This window comes from Vairimorpha necatrix, chromosome 11, assembly GCF_036630325.1.
Source record: "Vairimorpha necatrix chromosome 11, complete sequence".
NCBI lineage: Eukaryota > Fungi > Microsporidia > Nosematidae > Vairimorpha > Vairimorpha necatrix.
Window position 1 is genome coordinate 66,859 of NC_088826.1, and position 22,607 is coordinate 89,465.

At 25.6% G+C, this 22,607-nt stretch overlaps 6 protein-coding genes across 7 annotated transcripts; 3 read left to right on the forward strand and 3 right to left on the reverse strand.

Annotated features, from left to right (window-relative positions):
- Nucleotides 1-1,888: 1,888 nt before the first annotated feature.
- On the reverse strand, nt 1,889-4,078 carry VNE69_11005 (uncharacterized protein; the record flags this gene model as incomplete). The annotated part of the gene is made up of 1 exon (XM_065474906.1): nt 1,889-4,078. The coding sequence occupies one exon, from the start codon at nt 4,076-4,078 to the stop codon at nt 1,889-1,891; it is 2,190 nt and encodes a 729-aa protein (XP_065330978.1).
- A 5,888-nt stretch (nt 4,079-9,966) lies between these two features.
- Nucleotides 9,967-10,461, reverse strand: VNE69_11006 (putative SP-containing membrane protein; the record flags this gene model as incomplete). The annotated part of the gene is made up of 1 exon (XM_065474907.1): nt 9,967-10,461. The coding sequence occupies one exon, from the start codon at nt 10,459-10,461 to the stop codon at nt 9,967-9,969; it is 495 nt and encodes a 164-aa protein (XP_065330979.1).
- Nucleotides 10,462-16,016: 5,555 nt separating this feature from the next.
- On the forward strand, nt 16,017-17,081 carry VNE69_11007 (uncharacterized protein; the record flags this gene model as incomplete). The annotated part of the gene is made up of 1 exon (XM_065474908.1): nt 16,017-17,081. The coding sequence occupies one exon, from the start codon at nt 16,017-16,019 to the stop codon at nt 17,079-17,081; it is 1,065 nt and encodes a 354-aa protein (XP_065330980.1).
- Nucleotides 17,082-17,633: 552 nt separating this feature from the next.
- VNE69_11008 (heat shock protein SSE1-like protein) lies at nt 17,634-19,625 on the reverse strand (the record flags this gene model as incomplete). Its single annotated transcript, XM_065474909.1, has 1 exon — nt 17,634-19,625. One exon carries the CDS (start codon nt 19,623-19,625, stop codon nt 17,634-17,636), a length of 1,992 nt encoding a protein of 663 aa, XP_065330981.1.
- Nucleotides 19,626-20,475: 850 nt separating this feature from the next.
- VNE69_11009 (putative SP-containing protein) lies at nt 20,476-21,171 on the forward strand (the record flags this gene model as incomplete). The annotated part of the gene is made up of 1 exon (XM_065474910.1): nt 20,476-21,171. The coding sequence occupies one exon, from the start codon at nt 20,476-20,478 to the stop codon at nt 21,169-21,171; it is 696 nt and encodes a 231-aa protein (XP_065330982.1).
- A 259-nt stretch (nt 21,172-21,430) lies between these two features.
- Nucleotides 21,431-22,519, forward strand: VNE69_11010 (uncharacterized protein; the record flags this gene model as incomplete). Of its 2 annotated transcripts, XM_065474912.1 has the most annotated exons (2): nt 21,431-21,931; nt 22,002-22,016. In XM_065474912.1, the coding sequence occupies 2 exons, from the start codon at nt 21,431-21,433 to the stop codon at nt 22,014-22,016; spliced, it is 516 nt and encodes a 171-aa protein (XP_065330984.1). The 2 variants fall into 2 exon arrangements, with proteins under 2 accessions (XP_065330984.1, XP_065330983.1); XM_065474911.1 differs by having other exon boundaries at nt 21,431-22,519.
- Nucleotides 22,520-22,607: the final 88 nt, after the last annotated feature.

Consider the following 22,607-nt stretch of genomic DNA (forward strand, 5'->3'; position numbering starts at 1 on the left):
TCTTTTTCTAAATTCAAAAATCTAAAAAATATTATCTGAATTTCCGGATTAGGAGATCCGCCCCAATAGTCGAATTTTACAACTTTAAAAAATTTTAACTAGTAAAGAGATCCATCCCGCAGCCGAATGGCAAAAAATTAAATTTTTAAAAATGAACCCTAAAAAAACCATTAATTTTTTCTAGTAATCTCCAACTCGAGATCTGTCATACTTATGTTTCCAATGTTTCACGCAATTTTTTAACTCTTTTAATTTTTTTTATATTGTAAGATTTCTTTTTCATAGGGGTAAATTTTCAACAAAATTTAAAAGAAATTTCAAATAATTTTTATCAACAGATATGACCCACCCATAGAAAAGATCTAAAGTCTTTTCTATGGGCGGATATATTAATCTGGAAACAAAGGTACTTACTTATTATGCATTCTATTGTGGATATCAACCTTCGAATTAATCTGTGCTGCACAAACTTTACACTAATTAGTCTTAAGATTTGTTTTGAACTTAAAAGATACAAATACATTGTAAAATGTAGTGTGTTTCAAATAAGACTATAGTAAGGTGAACAGCTAAACCTTTCTTCGTATTCTCAGAATAAAACAGCAAGTTGCATGGTCTCCTATTACTACATTTTTCGAAGAGAAAATCCGCGTTATCTTAACCTTTTCTTTAACCAAATAATATTTTAATGTATAGCAAATACTCGTAAATGATAAAAAAACAATATTTTTTTGAGAATCAATTTAGTCGAACCATTATGTTTAAAATAAAAACCTAAATGATATTTAGTTATAGTTAAATATTCTCATGCCAAAGATATATATAGACATTCATTATAATATCTGTAAAAAATTTTAACATACACTAAGAAATTAGATTAACCTTCTATGATTGATGATTTGCAAAATTAATTATTCTACTAAACAATATAATTAATTAATTCATTGTTTGCTCATGCATATAGAAATAGCTCTTAAACGCCAACTTGCGGCTTTCTACAAAATATATTTGGTTTTGTATCACAAGACTTCCAATTGCAGTAATTTTAGTTAGCAAAAAGCTACTAAAAAATGCCTGAAAAGTACATTAGCAATTTTTTTTATTAGGTAATTCGAAGTTTTATATTTGTAAAGATTTCTGTTTGAAATAACTTTTTTTTTACTAACATTTCTATTGTTTAATTGGTCTTATATTTTTTTAGATTTCGTATTGCAATTATCTATCAGATTATTTGTTAATATCTAAAATTGGAGCTAATAATTCAAATCGTTATTGATTAAGAAATATTGCTCTTGTTATATTATTCAAATAGAAAGCTTATAAACTTTAAACCATTTACTTTTGTTTTTTATAGAAATTACGTATATTTTACAACTTAAAAAGAAAATATGTTTATTGCAGAGATCTTGAGTGCCTTTAATGATTATATTATAAATTTTATATAAACAAACATGTTGATATTCGATATGGAAATATTGGGATGTTATCAGTGTTATTACATCTCTGTATCTTGATATTTATTGAGATACTAAGTACAATCAAAACATTAAGATAAAAATTAGTTTGTATATAGCTTGTTCTGTGCATTTTCTATACCTTCTATGTTTCCTCATATAAAAAACTGGAGGAGAATATCAACTAAAAAGTTTTTAACAAAAATTTATGGTATACTGCATATAAAAGATAAACATACTGATCCAATTCACAAAAACTTTGTTTGAAATACCAATTTAATAAATTTTATTTTGTATATATAAACTGCGTATTTAAGTAGATATTAACCCTCTACTACTTTGTATTAAAAAGTTGTGTATTAAATTAATATTTTTATCCAAAATTTTACTCTATTAGGAAATACATTGTTAAAAAACATTTTGAATTTAAACCTTTATTTTTCTATTTTCGATTGATCTTGTAGCACTTTGATTAAATTATTGAATAATTGTATATTATTATTTATAATATTAAGTTTTTCTTTCTGACTCAACGTATTTAATAATTTTCGTAGAATGTATTTCCAATTTGATTTAATACTTGCATCGTTGGTAAATTCACTTTTAAAATATTCAATCAAAACATGAAATAAGAATTTTTTACCATTTTTTCTGATGTTTTCCGTGATATATTTTTTGAGGTTTATTATGAATTGTTGCCTTAAGTTAATTCTATATTCGTTTATAAGATCTATGCTAATATTCATTGAAAAAAGTTTCAAAGCACAGTCACTAACAGAATTCTCAATGTTTTCTATTCCTTCATTTTCATATTCCTTTGTTTTTACTTCATTAAATAAGTTTTGTAAATTACAATCAAGAATTTTGTTATAAATGCTGTTTAAATTTTTTTCTAATTGAGCTTTTTGGTGTATTTGTTTTATAGCCTTTATGTTTTCCTGTTTTATTTTGCTTTTGACTGTATTTCCCCATAATAATTTTCTTGAAATTTCAAGATATGATTCTATCCTAATTGGATCAAGTCCTAGATTTGTTATAACTTGATCTTTTTCGATGTGATAATATACCGATGAAAAACGATTCATAAAAAATATATCTTTATATCCTGTGAATAAAGCAATTGTACTGCAGATTTTTTGTTCTACTTCTTTTTTATATTTGTCAAAGTTATTGTTATGAATTATTGCTATATCCTCACAAGTTTTTATTAGGTTAATATTAAATTTTGGGCCATTACATCCGAATTCTTTTTTCTTGTTTAGTATTCCAATATCTTTTAATATATTAAATAATATAACATTACATAAATTCTCATTATTTATATAGTTTTCTGTTTCTAATAATAAACAAAAAGCTATAAAATACAAGTCTGTTGTGTAGAAACGCTTTTTTAGATTTGTTGAAACTCTATTACTTAAAGTTGTCTTGTTCAGTCCACAGTCCTCGTTATTTCCAATTATCTTATGCAAAATATTTATATTTATTATTGTCTTATCTAACAATAAGTGGGCAAAAATTATATTTAGAGCTGATCCTGGGTTGTTTATAATTCTTTCGACAAGAAATTCTATTTTGTTATTTGATTCTATCAATTTGTAAAACATACTAATGCCTTCGGTTTTTTTTGTGTTTTTGAGTCTAGATAAGATCGTTTGGAATTCTATAAAGGAATTCTTGCCAATAAATATATTATTTTTTCCTTCTTCTAAATAATTTACTGCATAATAAGAATATACCATTGAGTTTATGTTTAAAGTAACTACCTCTTCTTCTATTTTCATTTTAATATACTGTTTATGATAAGATATTTCAACTTGACTTTTTGTAGATTCCATTTTTAATATAAAGTTAGGGATTTGGCCTAAATCAAAATTCTCATAAGACAACTTGTATATATCAAGAATCTTCTCCAATTTTCCATTATCAATTTCATTACGAATTTTGATTTCTGTATCAACTAAGTAATAAAGCTCATCAATGCAAAATTCAAAGAAATAAAGCATATTACCTAGGTCAATACGTAAACAAATATAATACTTATTATTTGAAACAAATTTATAATAGTAAACAGATGACTGAAACGTTTTTAGATGACAATTTTTTTTAGGATTTTTTATTTCAGATATAATTTTTTGCAATTCATCATCTGTATCACAATTGTTTTCGTAATATATATGGAAAAAATTATCCTCTATTTTTCTTGTAGTGTTTAATATTTTTAGTTCGTCTACTAGTCTTTTCATGATTAGATAATTATTATAATCATATACACTGTATAAAAATATAATTGAATAGTTATTTAAAACGTTCAATATCGTTTCTATGTTCTTCTCCATTTCTAAGATAATGTCATTAGAATTTTTTTCCTCTACTTTGATTTCAAAACACCCATAATTTAATGTTAATCTACGATCAACTCCTGTATTTCGAATTCTAAATTTTATTCTTTTGTCATAAGCATCATAGCATGCAAATATACTTAAGTTAATATATTGTTCAGATATATCAAAATATATGTAATTTCTACTTTCTATTTTTACCATAAACATATCTATAATTCTTTCTAATAAAGTTTGTTTTGTCTTAACAAACTCAATCGAAAAAAATATTTTCAAGATATTCATATTAGGGGCCATACTAGTTTTTTTTATAGAATTTAATCTAAGTCATTTTGTCATTTTATATTGATGTCATCTATTAAAGAAGCTACATTATGTTTAGTTTTGACTTGAAATAATAATTTTAAGCATATTAATATTTAAATATGTTTTTTAATGTTGATCAAATATTTGATCACTTCTTTTTACGATCATTTTTAAAATAAAATCAGTATAGTGTTAAGAAATTGCTTCTTCTAAAAAAAGGAAGGAATGTTAACCAATTAATCGATTGTAGATTTTGTATACGCCTATTAAAGAAGAAATATTAAATGAAATGTACAAAATGTTGTATGAAAACAGCAGAAGTATCAACTGAAACTTGCTAATTAAGAAACAGTATCGAAAAACAAGCACTATTTTGCAATTTGTAATAATGCTTTATTTTCAATAGTAAGGGTGAATATTTAATTGTTTAAATGTTTATATGATGATCTTGCAAGTTAAAGTAACTCATTTTCTATGAGTGTTGAGTCGTAACGAACAAAACGTAAGTTACTCCTTAAAAAATAAAGAAATTAAAAATACATAATATATTCGAATAGCCTAGTATAGATTGAAGCCATTAAATCGTTATAGAGATATAAGAAATCATAATTGGTATAACTAATTATATATTACAAATTGATCTTAGGTTCTTGGTTTGGGATTATTGAAATAACAGAAACAAAAAAGATAGTCTTCGAGATCATTATTAAAAAGAAACAGGGTACATATTTTCTTTTATTTAAGCATTTAAGTATTAGATCCGTCATATATTCTGCTATGTGGAGGGCCTATACCGCCATTTGATACTATTATTGGATCAATAAAATGTGAATCGCAGTTAAACATTTCGCAATATCCAAGCAGGTGTCTAAAAAACATCATATAAGTGGAAAAAATGTCATTAAAAGTCTCTATGCCTCTAGGCGTGGAACATATGCCCTTACAAATATATATTTTTTATATATGACTAGAAAAATTGAAAGTCGAGATACTTTCAAAACATTATTAAAAATATGTTTTATATGTTTTTTACTTATTTAAAGCTGAATTTTATAAAATTTTTATATTCATAATAAGTTTTAGTTTTTTTCAAGAAGTTTTCTCTTCCCTTCCTTTTTAAAAAAATGAGACAATTTATTAAAACTTAACCCGTGTTTTTTTTTACGTATATGCTAAATTTAATCGATTTTATGGATACTATTTTAGTGTATTTGAGGCGAATGTAAGAAATTTGAAAAATAAATTTAATAAAATATATAAAACAAAAATTATTTATTGGAAAGCGTAGAATAAATATTCATCAATACAAATGTTTATCAATTACATTATCGTGATTTTTAAGTAGTTATTGGTAAGTTGATATATAAAAAAATCATGTTTTGTTTTAACAAGATTTGAGTTTTTTTATAAAGTTCTATGAATACATAAAAAAAATTTTGATTTGTAAAATCTAAAATAAATATTTTATTGAGTAAATTTATTACTTTGAGTTAAATATTTTATTGCGCCGCTTGTCCAGGTATCGCTCCTGAGATTTGGCTCTTCACAGGCTAAAGTTTCTGTGCAATTATTCATTTTTTTCAACTCCAAATTGTCAGCTTTATTTCCTTTGCCGACACCACATCTTTAACAGTCGCCCTATTCGCTAGTGCGGTTACAGCTCTAGCCACTCCTTCCTCTCCTGCATCCTCTTGATCATATCCCAGTCGTCGTTCTAAATGATTGACTCTAGAATCTCAACCGGCCAATAGCCTGGATATATGCTTCAAGGTAGGGAAATTTTCAGTTCCCGTGTGTACTTTCTGTGATATTTGGTCCCCACTTTATTACATAAGAACTATTCTTGTGCGGGGCTTATGCATTAGTCTCATTTCATTTGCAAGAATGGTCTATTTCTTAGTTTTTCATTCTCGGCTATAGTAAGCCGGTCCTTGTTGGTTATACCAAAACAACTATTAAAATTTTTTCTTCTTCTTATCATACAGAAGTATTCCAGGCTTATTATGTCACCTTCATATGATCAAATCGATATATATTTATATAATTATGTAATGGGAATATCAAAAATTCCAAATTAATTTTTATATCTTACAATTCGTTGCATTTATTAAACGATAGAAATGTATGAATCTCACAATTAATATTATCATATATTCACAGAACTAGGGTTTATAGTGTTAGGTATAATATATTTTTGTAAGTCAACATATTGTCTTATGAATCTTTAATATATTTGATCTATTATCAAAATGTCAAAGATATCCAATAATTTTAAAATCGTTTTTCTAAAAAAAAGTAAAGAGGCGAAGCATCTAGAATTCATAAAAAACGAAAATTAAAGTATAAAAATCTCTTAATATTTCATTTATGAAAATTTAAGGCAAAAAGGCACTATTTCGTTTATTATCAATGATCGTAATCAGACTTTAAGTAATAAGCAAAGACGCAACATATTAAACCAAGATGAAAGAGGTGGTTTATATCAAAACTCGGTCGTTTTCATCTTCCAAGTTAGGCTTTATTATTGACAAAAATATAACATTATGTATGCCAAAATCATTGACATATCACGACAACATTGTCTTGCATTAATATATCTTCAATGTAAAAATTGTTACATATACCTTCAACTTCTTGTTTGTAGCCAGATTGTTCAAAAAAATAAAATTTTTATAATCTATAACATTTCAATATTTGTTATGATGAAATACATTAATTAAAATAGTAATAATTTTGTTTAGATTTCAAAAAAAATTGTTGAATTTAATTATAAAAAAGCAATTATTATGAGCTTTATATCGTAAAATCTGGTGGGGGTTTTAACATTTAGATTTTCATGATGAAAATTCTAGATAATATTTTTTTTAATTTTTGCACTACCTTTCAAAGCTTACCCTAAAAGTCTCGATCTCACGAATAGACATAAAGAAATAGGCGTTTGCAAATAAAATTGATACTTTCATCAGTACTAAGTTAAATGAGTTGTATTATAAATATTAATAGAACCCTTTTATTTTCATTTTTCTTCTCAGGCTTTTAGTTTTATTAAGATTATATTTGTAATATCGGTCATTTTATTATTTCATAATTTATAATAAAAAAGTCAATGTACTTTTCCATACAATAAAAATTACATATTTCTTTTTTCTTTGCAGTTTTATGATTAAAGTACATTTTGAAGATAGTGATAAAAATAATGATGTTTTAGATTATTTAAAATTCAATACAAAAATTTACGGTGTACAGATTTATACGCTGTGTCATCTTTTTTTACCACAAATCTGATATCAATTAAATCTTTTTTTTGTAATTATGTATTAATTATGTTTTATAAAAAGATATCTTCTGCCAAATGCGTTAGATTAATGTACAAATTCTCGATTAAAACTATTTCTTACTTTATGGCACCATATTTTATTGTGAGTTTTCTCAAAATAATCAAACGCACTGTATAACATTATATTAAAGACAAAATTTTGGATTTATGTGGAATAATTAAAAAATACTATAATAAGGACCTGTTTGTGATAAGGAAAGAGTCGATATACGAATGTTATCATGTAACTAGAAACTTTACAATATATATAATAGACGTTTTAATTAAGAGGACGAAAAAATGATTGTAAATAAAGAGTAGTATGCTATAGCATAGATATCATTAAAAATGATCGTTAATTGCTAACGTAATGAAAAAAGAAATAGTCGGTTGTATTAAGATCATCAACCCATTTACATTGTAATAAAAGGATAAATGAATCCTGGATCTATTTTACCATATTATTACACAAAAAAAATCATGGAAATTTAATAAAAGTAAGAATACTATAGATTTTACATTTTATCTCTTTGTGTTTTATAACCAGCTTTTAAATACTTTTCCAAATAGATCTTTTTCTGTACTAAATTATATTTAAAAAATAAAATTTAAATATATAAAAAACTTTTTTCAAAAATATAACCTTGTAAAAGGTATAAAGACAAAATACGTGATGTAAATAATAAATCCTATAAATTAAACGTGAGAGTGTCCCTTTTAATGCAAAAAAGTGGACACATGGATTAAATTATTCAACAGTAAAATACTAAATGTCATAAGTGTTTCAAATTGAAAAAAACGAATTTAGTTTCTTGACATAATATAGGTCGAAAATTTTCACCAAAAGTTTGTTTGAAAAGACGCATTTGCTTAGTTGTTAAGGCTTTAATCTTCTATAGTTAATCTTGAAATTTAAATGATAGTTGTTTATCAAATAAATATGTGAAAAAAAATTTTACGAGAACTTCCTCATTCCTGTAAAACTGCGGCAAATATAAAAATATTAAAAACTAATTTTTGATAAAGTAAAAATACTGACCTAGCAGCAACCTAGAAAATCGTATTGCTTGACAATTAAAATATCAAAGAAAATGTATGCGTAACGCGTTTCGCTTCTAAGTTCATATACACTTCATTAAAGGTCTTTTTCAATATGAAATAGGCAATCAAACACATTTTTTTCAGTATATAGTAATAACAAAATCTTTAAAGCAGAGCACAATCTATATATATTATAATCACATTAAAAGAAAAGAAGGAAATCGCAATGAAGTGGTGGTCTATGGAGACAAAGAGAGTATTAAATTGACACGTTTTAAACTATTTAAAATATAACTATATCAAAGTTGACGTTGCTCTTTAAAATATAAACAGAAACTTTTTTAGTAAATGCTGAAGACATTACATCACACTGTTTTTCTGTTCGTGTCTTTAACTTTATTTATAAAATCAAAAAATATAGGGTTGGCTTTAGTAAGGATTCAATACAGCACTGTTGTAAAATAGAAAATTCTAAATCAATAAATTATATATTAAATTTTAAAATTGTGTTTGGGAATTACGTTTTTATTTGGAATTGCTAAAAACAATGTGACTATTGCACACACTTTCAGAAAAATATTCTGCCTAAAATATGTCGCGTGTAACTTAGACTTTTATAAATTAAAAGGAATTTGTCTAATATCTTCATCTTGAATTTTTTTTATGTTTTATATTTATTTTAAGAATCTATTCATACTGTTTGTTCTAAAAAAAGTTTGGTTATTTCTTTTACAAATTATTTTATACAGAATAAATTTATTTACTAGTTTAAGAAAAATCCAAAGTTTAGTTTTTTCTGTTTTTTAATTTCTTTGAATAATTTTTTGTTTTTTGACTACTTACGACTTTAGGTAGAATATTGTCATAAAGACTTCCAATCATTGTTATTGTGATGTTTACATTAATATTACAATTTGTTCATAAATTTTTAGATATTTTATCTTTTAATTCTTGTGATTTTGATTTGAGTAGCGCCATGTTTTTTATGTCATAAACATGTTATCTATAATTTTTATCTGTGAAAATTTAAAAGTGTTTCAGGTGCTTATACCTTATACTATCTTTTTATTTTATTGCATAATTTCATAAAAATTTAGTAATCTACAAAAAAAAATTTGTATTTTTGTTTATATTATGGTTTTTTTATATTCAAAAAACATGTTATTTAGATTCACGGAATAAAGACTCTACAAAGATATAGGTGGTTTAATGTATTTAGTAGTTTTATTTTTTTAAAACAAAAATTGCGAAATTACGCGAAATTACTAGTTCTCATAATAATTTGGTTTTTCGATCATATACAATCCAAAAGAAGCACTTTTTTAATTTTTTGTTGGGTCATCATAGGAAACAGATGGAATCTTAAGCGTTCAAGTCTTTTGCATAAAAAGACTAAAAAACATATAATTAAAGGAAAAAGGGTTTCCAATTATGCAATATTATAAGTTTGATTTTATAAATAATGATAGAATTTTTTTATGGTCTCTATAGTTTAATGTTTATATTTTTATTACCTTTTTAAAAATATTAAATATATCAAAATAAGAACAATTATGGCCCCACAAATGTAACAAATTGTTGTTTTGTAATCTTTTCGATTGTCAATTGTATGTCTTAAACGTATTTGTACATCGTCGATCTCTTTTTTGATCGTAGAAATATATTTTTGTGGGGTTATTTTATGTAGATGATAAGTTTTAATCTTTTCTAGATGCTTATATATGGAGGAAATTTGATTATTATCTAATTCTTGTATAAATTTTTCGACAAACTCTTCATCGTATCCATTTAAAATACTATTTATAAAATACGATTCTATTATTGAAGGTGCGTCATAGTGAAAATATTTTTGATCGGGATTTTTTGATTTACGGAAATTTTTTGGTCCAAAATTGGGTTCTGGATAATCTACAGCACTGTTCGATACAGTGTTATCCGATTCATCCAATTCAGAAATAGTTAATCCTTTTATTATTGACAAATTTAGCAGATAAAAAAAAATCATGGGCGAAAAAAATAAATAAAATAATCTGATTGTTTAAGAATAACATTAGAAAATATAATTTTTATAGACCGTTTAGGACTCTATGTTTTGCAATTAAAATAGCAACTTTCCTCGTTTTTAAGTCTGTATGTACATTAATAAATCACATTAACAGATGTCAAAACTATCATCTGTCGCTTATGTCCAAAGACATGTCAACCATTTCAAGTGGCATGTCAAGACGAGCCACACAGACAAACGAAAGTTGAATGAACGTTATTACATTGTAAGTACGCCAATGTTTGTGTTTAGTGTTGGCAACAATTATAAATTAAAAATAAAATATAAAAGAAGGTCTGTCTTTAGGGTATGGAATATCAGAGAAGTCAAAACACCTTTAATAAAGTTAATATTATTAACAATATTTTAGAAAGCTATTTTAAATATAGCAAAGTCCCGTCTATACAGGACAAAAACGAAGTTTGTTTTTTTTAACAATTTGTTAAATGATGTTTCTATTTTACTGTTGTTTAGCTTTAAAAAATAAAAATTTATGATCTAAAAGAACAAATAACAATTTTGAGAAATATACAAACGATAAAGTTGATCTAAAGACAGTTTTTCAAAGCAAGAATAAAGATATAAATTTGATTTATTTTAGTGTTTGCATTTTCTAGTAATTTCAAATATTAAATGTTTTTTGAATTTCTTTTTGGAATAGTTAGACAAATTCTTAAAAACGATTCTTATGATATTTAAAACTAAGAATTACAATATAGTTTAAGCGCTTACAACTATCTAATATAAATTCTAAATTGAACATTTGAAAATTTTTAAATAATTAAAATTTAATATGTAGATTAGATATTTTAAGCACGTAAAAAAGGTAAAAATTAAATAAATTTTTTTATGTATAATATATATAGCTTATGCTGTCCTTCTGTAAACATGTTTAAAAATTATATATTTTAATTTCATTTTATTTTTTTAGTTTCCGTTTTGCAACAGAAGAAACTAAAAAGGAGAAATTATGATTTACCCGTAATAAGACTTAAATCAAAAATATTATAAAATTCGATATACTAACTCTAATGTTTTTGGAATTTTCTGAAAGGGCTAAATCGATTCTAAAAAACAATTCTGACGATTTTTGTAATTATTAACTACAAAATAATATTTAAATAGCTCCGTATTAACATATATTATCCACCAAATCATTAAAAATTAAAGTATTAAATTTATCTTTGATATTACTTAAACGTAATAAATACTAGATGTATTGCGTGGAGATTTCTAAAACACAAAATAGGGGTAAAATAAAATTATAATTCCTTATATTTGTGATGATGTGTATTGATATCATTACAAATATTTGAATGTAAAATATAAAAGATAACTGACATAGAATAAATGTATTATGATCATAAATTCAGAGTAAAATCAAATACAGAAACATTACCATAAAAAAATGTCAGCGGCAGGATACGTTACATTGATAATATAAACCAAGCCTCTTTAATGTTATATGATGTGGTTTTTACTTCATTATTTTGGTTTATCTGGTCAATTAAATTTTTTTTTTCAAGGACTTAAGTATGTTTAAAAAATTTATTGTAATCATTAAAGTACATTTTATCAATAAAAATTTTTTTAAAATATTGCTGTCATGTCTATAGGTATAAAATTTGAACTAATATGGTATTATTCAAAATAATACTATGCTTTATTTATTTAGTAAAAAAAACCATAATATTTTAACTTGATATAAATTGTAATAGTATTGCTTAAGCTCTTTTATTAGATAATTAACAGTTCTATATAAAGATGAAAATTTTTACTAAAATTGAAATTTTACTAAATCGACAAAATATTATCGCAGCATCACAAAGTATAATAAAGAACAAACAATTTTTATTTTTACATTGTAATTGGAAATGAATTGATAAAGCTATATAACAATAAGAATATTTCTTTACGATCATTTGCATATATTATTGTGTTATTTATGTTCTGTAGTATTTATTTCATGTTAAATTATTTCTAGTAGTTGTCGATAAATTTGTTTGTGTAAAGTATTTGAAATTATAAATATTTAAAGCATTTCTAAATATTTTCTTTAAAACTTTTAAAACAAGTGACAAATAATTAATATTAAATATAAATTTATTTTGATATGATAATATTAAGAACTATCTACGTGGGTATATTTATCAAATTTTATAAATTTTTTAATCTTTTTTCATAATTTTAATCCATAGACCAATTCATTAAACGTCAAAATGACTGGTTGTTATATTAAAAAAATTATTTTTCTTACCCCATAAAGATGTTGCTAATAGTACTAAAAATTTTATTTGTACTCTCTACGGATATTATATTTAATGGATTTAATTCAGAAGTCATCAATAAACTTAACGCGGGTCATTATCTGACATTAGGAATATATGATAAGTATCGTATACATTTTTGTCATGTCCTCAAAACCATGACATCTGTGTTTTACTGTGTTAAAACTTTAATCAGTAAAACACTGCCCCGAACGAATAGTCTAAGGCGGTGATCTCTAACGATCGGACATGAAACGTTATGTTTCATAAATAAATATAAATAGTCCAAAAAAGTTAGAAGACACCGAGCATGAAGAGTAACTTTAATAACAAATCAAATAAAAAGAAATATAATACAAATATTTTAGAAATGTATTTAAAAAACGGAGATATTACTCCAGTTCATGTCATTTTGAATTCAAAGACATTAAATGAACAAAACAAAAAACGAAATAACGAAGATGACTATATACAAGTCAAAATCAAAGTTCCAGACTCGGACCTGGAATTTACGAAGAAATTAAAAATAATAAAAAACATCGAAGAATTCGATTTCATTCCTTGGTTTAAGGAATTTGAAGAAATAGCCACACAGAACAAATGGAATGCTGAACAAGGCATCATGATACTACGAAATTTAATTACTGATCGACGCCTAGAAGCGGATATTTTCATTACAGATGCAGCAACAACCAAAAGAAACTTAATTAAACATATTTTTGAGCAAGATGCTAAAGAAATGTTGCAAGAAGCCTTTAAGGTAAAACAAATAGATTTTCTTTTTATAGAAAACTATTATGAAAAGATTTACAACAAGATAAGTATCTATAGCGCTTATTACGAAATAAGCAAATCGGAATTTAACAGACATTTAAGCGAATGCTTTTATCAAGGGTTAGGAAGAAACTCTACGTTTGAAATAATAAAACATAACTTAGGCGAGAACGTCTTAAATGCTTATAATCACCTAAAAAATATTGAGAAAATGATTCGAAAGAAAGCAGAAACTAAGAAAATAAACAAGGTGTCTAATGACGAGCCAGTATATCAAGAAAGAGAAGGATCATACAGTAAAAAGTTTTCAAACAAGACGAATAACCCAAGATCTTCGTATATAAATAAATGGTGTTCTATACACAAAAACACTAGCCACGACACCAAAGACTGTTATTACAATAAAGACCGACAAAATGAAAATAAGAAGAAAGAAACAAGAGAAAATCTCAAGATAATCAAAGAACCAATAAAAGTAATAAATGGAATTGAATTAGAAGGTTCAATTGAAAAGAAAGAAACCAGATTTTTAATCGATACAGGTGCCACAAGAAATTTTATTAGTAATAAAAAGATCAAAGAATTGAAATTATCACCCATTGAAGATGTGGAAATCCAAACAAAATTTGCCAATGAGCAAAAAGAAATAACTAACAAAACAGTACTTGTTAGAATAACATTAAAGAATCTAATGAAAGAAAAATACGTAAGATTTTATATATTAAAAAACAACAGCGATGATGTAATATTAGGAAATGAATTCCTAGTCGCAAATGAAGCAGTAGTAAATTACAAAGAAGGAACAATTTATGTAGGAAGGGAGAGATTGAAATTTCTACATAACGACGAATGTTGCGAATTAGACGCAATGTTATTTGAGAAAATGAATGTGTGCAAACAGGTAGATGAATGTGCATTAAAAACAGAAAATAAAAAGAACTTTAAAAAAGATGAAAAAGAAAGAATTTATATTGACAGAAAAATGACTAAAGAATTTATTAAATTTGTCCACGAATTGTCGGGACATTGCGGGCAAGTAATCATGTATTTAAACTTAAAAAGATGGTACAACATCATAAACATTAGAACAGTGATCCGCAAGATATGCAATCAGTGTATCGTATGTAAAGAAAACAAGGATTTTAAACAGCAGAATCTAGAAAGAAATAAAATAGATAGCAGTGCACCATTTGAAATAATAAGCACAGATATTTTTGGTCCTTTTCTCCTGGAGGAGTTTGAGGGCGACTCTCTAAACCATAAGGGTTATATCTTGACCATAACCGATGTGTTTTCGAGATTCACGAGAATTTGGTTTGGTGAGAAGTTTAGGAGTGAGGAAGTTATTATGTGTTTAAACGAATGGAGTGATGATTTTGCGAAGCCTAAAGCGCTAATTTCGGACAATGGTCCGCAATATAAAAGTAAAAAAATGAAAGATTATACTAATAAAATACAAATCGAACATCGGCTAATACCGATATATTACCCTCAAAGCAATGGAATTTCAGAACGTATAAATCAAACAATTGCAGAAGTGCTGAGAATGAATATAGGAAAGAATATAAAACACATTATTATGCAAATTGAACATCGGATAAATAATAATGTTAATACCACACTGGGAATTGCGCCTAGAGAAGCAATTTATAAGAATAGTTTTTATGACATTGAGAAAAGGGTTAATGTGCCATTTTTGCGAAACATACCTGCAGTTGAAGTGAACTATAAGCGACGTATCGCAGTAAATGACATTGTATACTTAAAAAATTATAGCAATAATAAACTCGAGCGGAAATACTATGGGCCGTTTAAAGTTATGGAAATCGGTAAGAAAGGAAGTTGGGTTCGACTTAAAGACATGCCCAACTGGGTTCATATTAAACAGTTGAAGCTGTAGGGGGGCAGACTGTCATGTCCTCAAAACCATGACATCTGTGTTTTACTGTGTTAAAACTTTAATCAGTAAAACACTGCCCCGAACGAATAGTCTAAGGCGGTGATCTCTAACGATCGGACATGAAACGTTATGTTTCATAAATAAATATAAATAGTCCAAAAAAGTTAGAAGACACCGAGCATGAAGAGTAACTTTAATAACAAATCAAATAAAAAGAAATATAATACAAATATTTTAGAAATGTATTTAAAAAACGGAGATATTACTCCAGTTCATGTCAATTTTATTGACTATAATAGAAATACAGAACAGTTAATTGCTAAAATAAAAACTAAACAGATTAATGCTAACAATAGAGCAAAAACATTAGGGAAAGATATTGAGATTACGAATAAATCTAGAAAAAATAAAAAATCTAGGACCGACAGAATATATGAGAAGATCTTGTATAATCCAGATCAAACAATTCTTGAATTTTCAAAAATGATTATAGACAAAATTTTTAATGATAATGGTCCAATTCTTGTTGTAATATTATTATTTATAAACAAGAACATGTTGTGGAGAATAAAAATATGAAAGAACTTATAAATATCTTAAGTAACAATACTGAATCAGATAATTTCTACTATATAATAGAGCACAACAGTAGTTTGCCATACGCATTTTCAAAAATACAAAAATACTTACAAGACAAAACTAATTATAATATGAAAATAGGAGAATATATTAAAAATAACAAATACTCTGAACAATTGAGACATTTAAAAAGTCTTGAATACGTCAATGATAAAATTTATCCACTTGACAAATTTTTTGAAAAATTTTTTATCAATTTTTTCATCGTTACAAGAAACCACTTTCATTTTTTTAAATTGGATGTCAGAAATATCAATATAGACATATTTTTTATTAACGAAATAAAGAAAGAGTGCAAATACAATGCTGAAGAAATTAATTTATATGTTAAATTTTTTGATTTATATAATTTTTATGAAATAAGAAGAAAGAGCGATTTTAATACATCTGAAACAAAATATAAAACAAATGAGCTGATATCAATAGAATATAAAGACTACAAAGTCATATTCAATTATATGAACTATAAAACTGTATTTGCGTCCAATGAAGATCCAAATAGATCAAAAGGCGATTATTTAATTGGTACTTACGTATTAGCAGATTTTTACAGAATAGTAGAATATCTATTTGAGACACAAAAGAAACAATTTGTTGGACTAGAATTTTTTTTCCAATTAATGAAGGAGAATGATAAAGTAAAATATATCATAAATAGAATCTTAAACAAAAAAGATTCTGCAATAGGAATTATTTTTTCTCATATCTTTTTTAAAAGCAGTTTATTAGATAGAACAGAAATAGAAGATTTCAATATTTATGGCTTAGATATAATTAAAATAATAGAAGATTTTATTACCAACACTAGAAACGAGACTACTCTCCTGATGAAACATTGTCTGTTTATTGAAACAGCCGAGATAATAAATGATAATGCTTTTTTAGAAGATTCAATATTTAAAATTATAAAGAATTTGTCAGGACAAGAATCCAGCCATAATGCGATACTTGATTTAATGAAATTATTTGAAGATTTAGAAAAAAAGAAAAAATTTTATTGATAAAACACAAAGAAAATTTTTAAGAAAGTTAAGAAACATTGAAAAGATTTATTCTAGCAAATTTATAGACCTAAGCAGTAAAGAAATGAATGATAATATAAAGATAGTTAAATATATAAAAAAGTCATTAAGTAATCATAAATCTAATAAGTATTAAACAATATTAATAAACAAATTATTACTTTTAAAGTTCAATAAAAATTTTATTTTATAAAAATTATAATTATATTAATCAAGAAATTATTACTCTGAGTGATCAAAATTTTAAACAGATTTTCACTTTAAAAAATCAAATTATTATTTTTAAAAAACTGCACCACTTACATGCAATGTAACTAAAGCTTAAAGCGTGTAAATGCAAATATATATAAGAAAATATTTTTAAAATGATTTTAGAAATCTTGACGATGGACTCTCGCCTAAGCACGGAAGCTAAATAATACGAAGAAGATATAAGCAATTATTAAAGTGGCTTCTATAAATAAATTCATAACTCAATACAATATATAAAATTTTAAAAAACCAATTTTAATTTTTTATAAAATTAATATTTTATTTTGTTTCTTCTTCCCCTTGCTTAGTATCTTGCTCAGTATGTTGCTTAGTATCTTGCTTAGTATCTTGCTTAGTATTTTGCTTAGTATGTTGCTTAGTATTTTGCTTAGTATCTTGATTAGTATCTTCCCCTTTCTTAGTTTCTTCTTGTTCCATTTTTTTTATTTCTTCTTCTGCTTTAACTAAACACCCTTTCAAATCATCTTTAATTTTCTCAAATACCGTTCTATCAAAACTTGAAGCATTAAATAAATCCAATCTCATTTTTTTATCAATCTCTTCCAATTTATAAAACATTCCTTGTAACTTAAAATACGATGGATTAGATTTCTTACTAAACCTTTCTTTATATTCATTTATCGTATTTTTCATATTTTCAATTTCTTCTCTAATATTTTTTTCTAATTTTTCAAATTTCTCAGTTACAAAACTTAACTGTTTTATCGTATTATTTCTTACTTCTTCTTCTTCTTCAAGTGCATTACAACTTGGTATATCAAATAAATCCATAGCTATGTTTCTTACTTTTTCTTCGTCTTCGTTATTAAATAAATCTTTTAAGTTTCCTGACATACAATCTAATAAACTCATTGCCATAGTTTCTAATTCATTTCTCATATGACCAATTTTTTCAATATTAGTTTCTAATAATCTTAATTTTTCTTCTAATTTTATTAATTCGTCTTTTTTTTCTTGTGACATTTCAAATGTTTCAAATTTAAATTCTAAATTTTTTTCATCAATTTTACAAGATTTTATTTCTAATAGGCCTAGTTTATTAATTTGTAATAAAATTTTTACTGGTTCAGCTTCTTCAGTATCTTCTTTATTTATTATTAATTTTCCTATAAATTCTTCATCTTCTGTAAATTCCAAAATGAAAGAATTTTTTCTATTGTAAGTTAAAGTTTTAGAAGTTTCAATTAAATCTGTTTTTTTAAAAATTTCAGTTTTTTTTTCATTACCTTCAATTTTTATATTTATATTTCTACCTATGACGTCATTTAGTTTAAATTTATTTGATAAAATTGAGCATGCCATTCCCAAAGCTGTACCAATAGCACAACTTTCTGTTAAATCTAAAGTTGATTGATATTCAATTTTTTTTTCTAAAATTTTTTTTATTAAAAATGAACTTGAGTTTCCTCCTGTAATTTCTGTAATTCCTTCAAATTTTGTTTCATTTTTTATTATTTCTAAAAATTTTTCAATTTTTTCCATATCTTCTTTACAAGCTACTAAATATTCTTCCTGTGTAATTTGTATATTAACAGGGGTTTCATTAAAATAAATTTGTGTATTAGCAGTTTCTGAAGAGTTTAAAATTGTTTTTAATTTTTCCAAATGTCTAATAATAATTTCTCTTATAATTTTTTTATCTTCTAATTTATATTTTTTTATTATTAAATTTATCAATTTTTCGTCAAAATTTTTTGCCCCAATTTTTAAATTATTTAAGTAGGTAGGTGTCAATTTGAAATTTATATAGTTAAATATTCCTATTTCTGTTTTTGTATGCCCAAAATCCATAATCATAAATTTTTCCTGTATTTTTTCCCTTCTCAAACAAGCAAACATTCCTATTGCGCTTATATCATTGTAAAATCTTTCTACTTTCATATTACACAATTTTGAAATTTCTAATAAAAATTTTTTATCAGAATATTTAAAATATGAAGGTATAGAAATACAAATAGAAGGAGCTCCTTTTGTATTATTTTTTATTATTCTGTCTAAATATTTTAAGAACATTAAATAAACTTGACAATTTTCATTAGTTAAATCATCTCTGAAATTTCTAAATCTTAGATTTATAGTTTGTTCATGTTCTCCTGTAATATTATTACCAAATTTCCTTATAGGGGTAGTTAGTTCTAATAAAGTAGGAATTGATCTTTTTCCTTGTTCGTCTCCTATGATTTTACCATTTTCTTTAGAACTAGAAATAGTTGTTTTATAAGAACCAAAATCTATACCAATGAATTCCATAATTTGGGGTATAAAAAAAAGAAGAAATTTATATTTCGAAATTTTCAAGAAAATTCAAGAAAATTCAATCTCATGAAATTGATTTAGTCTTATGGGATTGAATTTTCTAAAGCGATTAAGTCTTATGGGATTCTAAGTCTTATAGAATTCTAAATCTTAAGACATTGATAAGTATTATAATTCTTTTTAACTATTTTATTGGTAGTTAGTTTTGACTACCCTTTCTTTTTCTTTGAAATTTTAAAAGTGTCTAGTGCTTATTTTTCAGATATTTATCTGATATTTGTTCATTTTAAATTATTATTTTTGTAAAACTCAGTTCCAAAATATCTTTTTTTAGAATTTATTTAACTCCTCTCTAGAAATAATATGAAGATAAATGTTTCAATTGAATTTTTACTATCAAAGAAATCAATATTATTATTATTAAATTTGTCTTTATATCGTATAAATATGCTTTTAACTAAGCCTAGATCTACTTATAGTATTTACTGATTGAGGTATACTAGTCAAATATCAAGCATGTCTAGATCTGAAATTAGATACATATTCAATATTATAAATTGAGCACTTATTTTATATAATATAAGCTCTTTATCTCTAGAAGTACATTAATAAAATATTGCATCTCTTTAATAAGCTCACTTTTGTGCTTAAAAAAGACAAGGCACAAAATAAAATATGAAGAACCATAAATTAAGTCAAATAAAATTTTTAAATTTTAGTTTACTATGTTTATAGGAATATTCTTTAATCTCTCTTTTAATTTTTTAATTTATTTTATAGTACATTGTATATTATTTAAAGTTGTCTCTATAAAAGTATAAATACTCCTCTAAATCTCCCCCACATGAATATCCTTCTCTTCCTTTTTTCAGTTTACTCCACCACTGAGCAAATTACTTACCAAGGCATAAGAAACCTCCTCGACTCTTTTAATGTAAATTTCGTCAAATATGTAAGCGACTCAGAAGAAAGAACAATCAAGTACATTAACAATCTCTTAGAAGAGAAATCCAGACAGGACATTGAGAGACAGAACAATCTCCAGAAGAATATCGAGGAACTCTTAAAGAAGCATGAGACTAAGGATTCACTCCTGAATCTCCTCCCTCTCTTGAACAAGACACAGAATAATGAAGAGGCTTTATTAAGCCTCTTGACTAATAAAGCGGGAGATAGTAAAATGCCTCTGCTTTTGTACTTGATGAATAAAAGCAATACGCAGATACCCCCCAATTTATTAGTGACACTGTTTAATAATACGGGAGATAATGAGACATTAGTGAATTATTTATTGTATCAAAAATTAACCGAACAAAATCAATCTTGTCCTCAAGCACCTAATCAAGCTTTTACTATTCCTCAAGGATCAAATCAAGCTTTTAATTATGGACCTACTCCGCCCACTTTTAATACTCAGCCTGCAAGTTATGGCCCTGCCCCCGAACCCCGTGTGATCCCAAATTGTCCTTTGTACGCTGAGACATGTCCCACTGGAGTAGAGACAAGGGAATATGGAAGAAATTATGGTAAGAGACCTTAAGTTTATTAAATTGTAAATATTTTAAAACATCTTCTTTTATATTTTGTAAATTTAATTACATGTTGTGCATTTATGAACGATCAAGACTGTGTGTCCTTACACATGAGAAAGGAATCTTTCTCATGTGTAAATTCCAAAATTTATAAAAATGTTTAGCCTGTATTATAAACATTTTCTTCTTTTTAAATTATTTAAGGTTTACTCTAAATTATTTAAGGTTTATTTGAAACTATAAATAGGCCTCATTTTTTCATCCTTAATGTTGTCTGTCTTAAACTTGTATTTTATATACACGACTAATCCAAGTGAAGAAGACTTGACTCAGTATGGGGCATGTAAAAGAGACGAGTATCAGTATCGTACAAGGAAACTTTATAACTCAGAGTCTTCAGACGCACATGACGTCACAATTGATATGCCAACAGAAGAGACCATTAATACCCAGTTTAATGAAGCTGAGTCTATTAGTACTGAGACCATCCATCAAGAAACTATTGAAGGAGTGCCTATTAGTACTGAGACAATTAGTCAAGAAACTATTGAAGGAGTGCCTATTAGTACTGAAACAATTAGTCAAGAAACTATATGTACTGAAACAATCATTAAAGAAATTATAAGTACCCAATTTATTGAAGGAGTGCCCATAAGTCAAGAAATTATTGAAGCAGAGTCCATTAATACCAAGTTTATTGAAGCAGTGCCTATTAGTCAAGAAGATATCAGTACCCAGTTTATTGAAGCAGAGTCTTCTAATGCAGAAGTAATCCTTACAGAGACAAGAGAATTAAAAAATGAAGAAGATCTAAGAAATGACGAAGTAATCCCCGTAGAGACAAGCGAAATAAGAAGTGACGACGAAAATATACCAGCTTGTGTTTACAGAATGGAAGATTCGACATACCTGGACGCAGAAGATGAAAATATAAAAGACAGAGAAACTAAAATGCATTTTAGAGATGGAGAGGACACTGTCCTGTACGATATAATGAATAAACTAGAAGAAATCTCTAAGAAGATAGACTGCTATGGTAACCTCTACCAGGGACTAGTAGACCAAGATATCTTGAAAAATATAACAGAAGAAAATAATAAACAAGCCGCCAGTTTAGTGTCAAGCATAGGCTTACTATATAACCACTATTTAGGGGTGATCAAAAATGAGATACTGCCTGAAATGGCAAAGGAAATAGTAAGCGAAATTAAGCAAGAAATGAAGAAGATCCTTAATATTGACCCACAAGAAAATGCTTCTTCTTCTTCTTCTAAGAATAATAAGGATATGATAATACAATTATATTTAAGTGGACGAATAGATCGAGATAAATTAATACCCTTATTATTATTATAAGAAAATCCCCCCTGTAAATAAAAATTTAATTTTTAAATCATATTATAATATCATATTATACTAGATATTATAATAATATTTATTTAAA